Source organism: Asparagus officinalis, chromosome 5 (assembly GCF_001876935.1).
Source record: "Asparagus officinalis chromosome 5, Aspof.V1, whole genome shotgun sequence".
Lineage (NCBI taxonomy): Eukaryota > Viridiplantae > Streptophyta > Magnoliopsida > Asparagales > Asparagaceae > Asparagus > Asparagus officinalis.
Genome location: NC_033798.1, coordinates 94257554 through 94264118, shown reverse-complemented (window position 1 = coordinate 94264118; position 6565 = coordinate 94257554). Strand labels below are relative to the sequence as shown.

Genomic DNA, 6565 nt, shown 5'->3' with positions numbered 1-6565 from the left:
AGCTGTCTAGCGGTGGTCACCGGTCAAATTTGCATGCCGGTGTCCATGAAAGAGAAGTAGCAAATTCATTCACCTCTTGTTGCATTTGGAAGGAAGTTTATTAAGATACAGTCCTCTATCTCAGTATCTTATGCTTATGTAATGTTTTATATACTTCTGTCCCGAGAAAAGGTGTGGATATTGGAGTGTTCTATACTATGTTGGTGAATGGTTGTCTTTTTTTTTTTTCATTCTCATAATCAGCATCCCCCTATGTTTATGATCCTATATGGGAATGACATATTCTATCTTCTGAATTTCTTTCTATGAACATGCGGGAGCACAAGTGGATTTAGCATGTGATCTAATTTCATTCACCTCAAGACATAGTTTTTAGAATAATATATATGTTGGAATTCCTTGTTTTGAAATTAATATGTGTTCAACCATTAAAAGTGACCATTTAAGTTTGACAGGAAGTCGGTAGACCAAGCAAATTGAGCAAAATCTAGATTAACTGTAGATTTTTTTGGCACCTGGTTATTGTGTTTTTTTTCTCCATCTAGCTGTGTGTTTTTTTGGGTGGGGGGCTAGCAAGGGGATCATTTTTTGAGCTGAAAAAGCAGGGTTAGAAGCCCTGCTCATATAAGGATTTTATTAATAAACAAAAAACATCACAACTAGATGAAGAGCCACTTGGGGTGAAGCAGGTAAGGAGCGGACCTATGTCGTCACCTACCAAACTGGACCCACAGCGGAACTTCATCTAGACGGCACAGATTACATACTTACATACTAGAGTTCGCTAAACACATACTTGGAAACATAACAGCTTAGATTAGGGGACAAAACATCAACAGATAACCATCAAAAGGTAATGTATCTTCACCAGCAAAATAGTGAATAGAGAAAGTTTAGAGGGCATGGGGGAAGCTATCCCCAGTGGCATCAGCACTCTTGTTTGCAAGCTCCTGAAGTCCAATGCTTAAAGCAGCCCTGCGAAGTCTCCTTTCCAGCCTCTCATCCGCAGCACCTGCCCAAAATATAGTATATCTCCCTATATTAGAAGCAGTAAGTAGAGGATCAGGTTGATCATCCTTGAAAATGAGTACATTTCTACTAAACCAAATCCACCAGCAAGTACAAGGCAACAGAATCTTCCAAATGATTTTAGCATCCTTGTTAAGAATGGTGGATTTATGAAAAAATATCAACTCCTCAACCGTCTGAGGCCAACTGTTTGTGGGAGTAGAGGGGAAGATGTATGACCAGATAGCTCGTGCAAATGAGCATTTGGTAAACAGATGATCGTGAGTTTCAACACCAGATAAACAGAAGGAGCATCTTGGATCACCTGTCCAGCCCTTAATAATCAAATTTGCCTTCGTATTTAACTTCTTATTTGTGATGATCCAGAATAGAACTTTAACCTTATTAGGGATGGAAGATCTCCAAATCATGCTATAGAACTTGGATTTAATACCCCCTGAGTTGACAAGGGAGTAGTATGATTTAACTGAGTAAATCACCGATGGAAGAAGGGTCCACAAAAGCTCGTCTGGAGCAAAAGAGATATTGATATTTGAAGAAGTTAAATGAGTAAGGAGAAGGTTTTGATCAGACCTTTCTGAAGGCGATATACCTCTTCTGATAAGGGGATGCCAGTTCCATGAATGGTTGATCATTCTGCCCTGAGATCTGATACAACAGAACTGAGATAGGGCTAACTGGTAAGCTTTTGGAAATAAGCTGCTGAGGGAGTTTGTCCCAGACCATTTATCGTGCCAAAAGCTACCAGTTTTGCCATCCTCAGTTTTCCATTTAACCAAGCTGAAAAAAGTGGAGTTGATGGAGGATAAGTCTTGAATGAACCTTGATGCCGAGCACTTTGGGGGATGAGCAAAGGGATTTGAACCATCTTTGGAGTAGACAGAGAAAACCACTGTGGGTCGTGGGCTGTTTTAATATATCCAAGTTATACTTCAAAAAATTTATATATATACAAATTTATCTTTTTTTACATCAGTCCCCCAAAACTTTTAAGTGTTTTGAATTTAGTCCTTTGTTACATTTACATTAAAATTCTTATCCATGGTTAGATCGGTGGTTAACCAGGAACGCACAGCTACCAAAGTATCGTAATCAACCAAATTCAATACCAAAACCCAGCAAAATCATGTTAAAAAACAATGATTTTAAGTACACCAGTTTCAAAATCTTCCTCAATTTGTGCCCCTTTGGAATTTTTTTGGGGTTTACATGGGAATGAATAAGGGTATAACCGGTATTACGCTCAAGAATGTAAAGATAATAGAGTATTCCCAAATTTTCAAATCAACATCCCACAAGTGGGACTAATGTCAAATGATCACTTAAATGGTTTGGTGGACTGATTTCAAGATGTGAAGATTCGGGGGACTAATTTCAAAATATGAAAAATTTGGGGGAATAATTATGTAAAAGAACTTTTATTGTTGCCTGGTGCGATTGTTAAAACACTACATGACCGAAAGGGCTTTGTCTTGTGCATGGGCTATTCTAGTATATATTGTTCTTTCATATCGCAAGCTTGGGTTGTTACTTCATTAGGATGCTAATTGAATTGCTAGGTATTTCCCTTGTGTACAGGAACAAGATCAATATATCTTTGATTAAGTATGCACAAGTCTAAACATTTTGTGCCAGATTCTGCACGTCCTTTTCATTCACAAGTCATTTGTTTGAATTTAGAAGTGTATTTCCAATGAATGTGTTACCTTATTGATTTTCTTAAAAGAAGAATAGGAAAGAGGAGGCTGCATTTCTTGGCCCTCTTGTTTATCTTGACCTCACTCATATATTTTATGCTTAATTATTTGCATTTATTATATTTTGGAGTTAATGTGAGAGGTAAGCAAATGGTTTCAGAGGCCTGACACATTTAATAAATCGAGTCATTTTGTAGCCATTTCGTAGCATGTATGGGACAATTTAATCCGTGTTCATCACTTTGTCCCTTGAGCAAATTTATCCAACTAACGATTTCTTTACTTATGCATCAAATTTGACTCGCTAATTTGTTGTGTTTTTTTGGATGTTCTGCTGTCCTTTTTTCCCCCACTTTTTCCTTCTCATTATCTCAATGAATCAGCCTTGATCTGTATAATTAATAGGGAAAAAAAAGGAAAAAATTAAGACGAAAAAACTCATTTCCAGTTATATATGCATGTTTAGAATTATTACTTATCTTAGTCAAAACATTAGTGGATTTGGGCAACATAGACCTGAGGAGAAATAGGTTTTCATATATTACAGTTTTTCCACCTCCTCAAAATACAATGCACACGAAGAAAAACTTACCAGTACAGACAGAAATCCATCTCCTATTCAGCCTTAATGAACACTCACTTAAGAGCTCGGATACTGTCAGTTAGGAAGAAGTTGACAGAAAAGATCACCTCCTGATCTCTTCTGTGTCCGAGCCTTGTTACCTGATACTCAAAGTATGTGCACACGGCAAGTTACTATTGCTAAACAAAGAGAGGCTAACGTGGTCGAAGGAGGAATTCTTCCCTTGTCCTTCCCAAAGAACATTGCCCCATAAACAGGCGCATTGATTGCAACCATCAATCCACAAAGGACCAATTGTGCAAAATAGTAGTCATTCAGCCCTGCAACCCCTTCATAAACCAGTAGACGCATCAATCCACCCAACAAACAACCAAGGTTGAGCGCGCATTGCGATTGTTGCTATGATTGTAAACATAGGAGATGAAGATCCAAATTCCATGACCTCGTTCTCATACCTCTTGCTCTCATCCCCATCACTGACCTTTGCTGTGATTGTAAATGACAACTTGGGGCTCCATATAGGAAGGAGGTCAATCTTCTATAGACCCACATTCTTTGCGAGTTCCACCATCCAAAAAACGTATCTCCACACACTAAGGGTTCAGCTATCCTGTATATGTTATTTGCGATGATTACATAGACGAAATCTGTAAACCAAGGACTAGATACCCGATAGTCATTAATAATATATTGCATCAGGTGGAAACTAATAAAGAAGAGCTAGAGGCCGGGTTGGTGTTTATCTTCACATACCTTTGGGTATAAAGACATTCCTTTGAGGAGGCAAAGAGGAGGGGTTATGAGGTATAGTGAAGTGTCGGCAAGGAGTATGGAGCCCACAATCCATAGATGCGGTAGGCTATTTGGAGTCCTATATTAATTTTCCCATAGCCTCGAATGAAGGAGCACTGCTTAGAGAGTAATATTTGGAAATTACGTCGCTCCATCTCTTGTGTTGCACCAACGATTGCTCTAGTGTTGTTGGGGCGAACCCTAGGAATCCTCTTCTTGACGGATTGTGACAGATGGATCTCCACCCTCATATACAGTATCAAGTATCAACATCATATTCAATCAATATTTCTGCTATGCCATTTGTTCTATGTGTCTCAACTTATTTGTGTGGAAAGATTGACTCAAAACTGCATGTTCGGATGACTAAAGAGTTGACTAGCGCTGTAACGAGGGCCTGCATGATGGATGAAGTCATGACCCACTTCATAAATTGCTTGGCTGATATGATTCCTACTCATCTATTTGGATGTTATACCACTTTTGAACTTGGGCACCGGTAACGTCGGCTTTAGGCAGAGCAGCGCACATGTATCTTATTTTCGTGTTAATATTATGTTATTATGCATATGAGTCCATTAAATCTTCAGTAATTACATATTACTTCCTAAATATAGAAAATTACATCTTGGTCCCAAAAATATTCTATAGTTGCATATTATTTCTGTAAAAGTGTAAATACTAAGGAACTAATGCTATTGCATATTGGTCCCCAAGAATATTCAATAGTTGCATATTATTCCCATGAAAGTGAAAATCCTAAGGAACTAATGCTAAATTGAAGATTTAAGGGACTAATATATAAAAAATCTTTATATTTGACATATTATCAAATTTCATATGATTTTAAAATATAATCAATTTGATCTTCAGGTTGGAGATATTAGAGGTAGTAGCAGTGGTGTTCGCCGCCAATGACGAGATGTGAGGTTTTTATATATTTTATGGACTTGATGGTTTTTTTATCTATAAGAATAATCTATTTTTTTCATCTAGTGCTCTATGGACTTAGAATTGGTAGTGTATCTGTTGTACATATTCTAGTAAAATAGATTTTTCGCCGAAATAGATGTTGGATTGGATTGTTAGATGTGTATATTGAATTGAAATATTGATTATGTGTATTATATTTGATTGGATGTGAGTGTAAAATGTACATGAAATGTGTATTGATGTGTATATCAAATTAATATAAAATGTACAGGGAATCAAATATTTTTAAAATTTTTAGTAAAATATACAAACCTGAAAGGAATTTTCGTCTAGGTTGCTTCATAGACTAGATTTTTATCTAAGTTGCAACGTAGACAGAAATCCCGTCTAGGAAGCAACCTAGACGGATTTTCCATCTAGGTTGCTTCCTAGACAGAAATCCGTCTAGGTTGCAACCTAGATAGTAAATCCATTCTGTCTAGGATGCAACCATTGTATTTAGAAAGCAACCTAGATGGAAAATCCGTTTAGGTTGCTTGCTAGACGGAATTTCCGTCTAGGTTGTAGCTTAGACGGAATTTTGAATTCTGTCTAGTTTGACTTCCGTCTAGTTAGATTAACGTAGACGGAATTCCATCTAGGTTGAGTCAACCTAAAAGGAAATATTCTAGATGGATTTCCATCTAGGTTGGTCTGCTTAGACGGAATTATGGGCAACGTAGACGGTTTTTCCGTCTTGATTGTGTGTTTTTCTACTAGTGATTTTTGCCTAACAATGTTTTCGGAAGCGGGTGTACTTAAAAATAAGTAGGGGTATATTTTTGGATTTATAAACAAAAAAAATTCTTTTTTCTTTGTGTGTGGAAATGGATGACTTTAAAATAAATATGGTAAAACTTTGGGTTTATAAGAAAAATTGCCCTACATTACATCAGTATGAAAAACAAAAAAACTAATGGTTTAAGCATTTGCATTAAAATACCATGCATACCTAACTAATTAGAACAAAAATATAACAAGTTACAGCACAAATATTACCACTGATACTGTATAAAAAGCTGTTGAAATACAAAGTTGATTTAATAAACATAATCGGTGGAATTTTTTTGTGTTTGAAGATAATTTTGAAAATGGATGAGTTTACAATAAATAGGGCAAAATCTTGGGTTGATAGTTAAAAACCCTTTTGTTAAGTGGGCATACTTAATATTGAAAGGAGCTGAACTTTGGATTTAAAGAAAAAATAATCTCATCTACAATTTGCAATACTGAGACTTTAGTATAAAAGAAGGTAGAAAAAAATATTTCAAGAATTCGATTTAAAATTACATTGTGTCTAATGATCTAGAACAAAATTAAATATAGCAAATAACAACAAAATATAAAAGTATACACTTTACTTCAAAACTATCGAAATATAAAGTGGCTCGAAAACTAGTTCAATAGAACATTTTGGGTTTTAGAGTGATTTTGAAAGTGGGTAAGTTAAAAAATAAACGGAGGTAGAATTTTGAAGTGAGTGCGTTTAAAC

The 6565-nt window shown here is 36.1% G+C and overlaps 1 protein-coding gene across 1 annotated transcript; it reads right to left on the bottom strand.

Annotated features, from left to right (window-relative positions):
- On the bottom strand, positions 3457 to 5377 carry LOC109842194 (cellulose synthase-like protein E6). The gene is given in 7 exon segments (XM_020411095.1): positions 3457 to 3693; positions 3695 to 3819; positions 3822 to 3979; positions 4064 to 4107; positions 4110 to 4246; positions 4249 to 4347; positions 5347 to 5377. Coding segments are annotated over 7 exon segments (831 nt in total).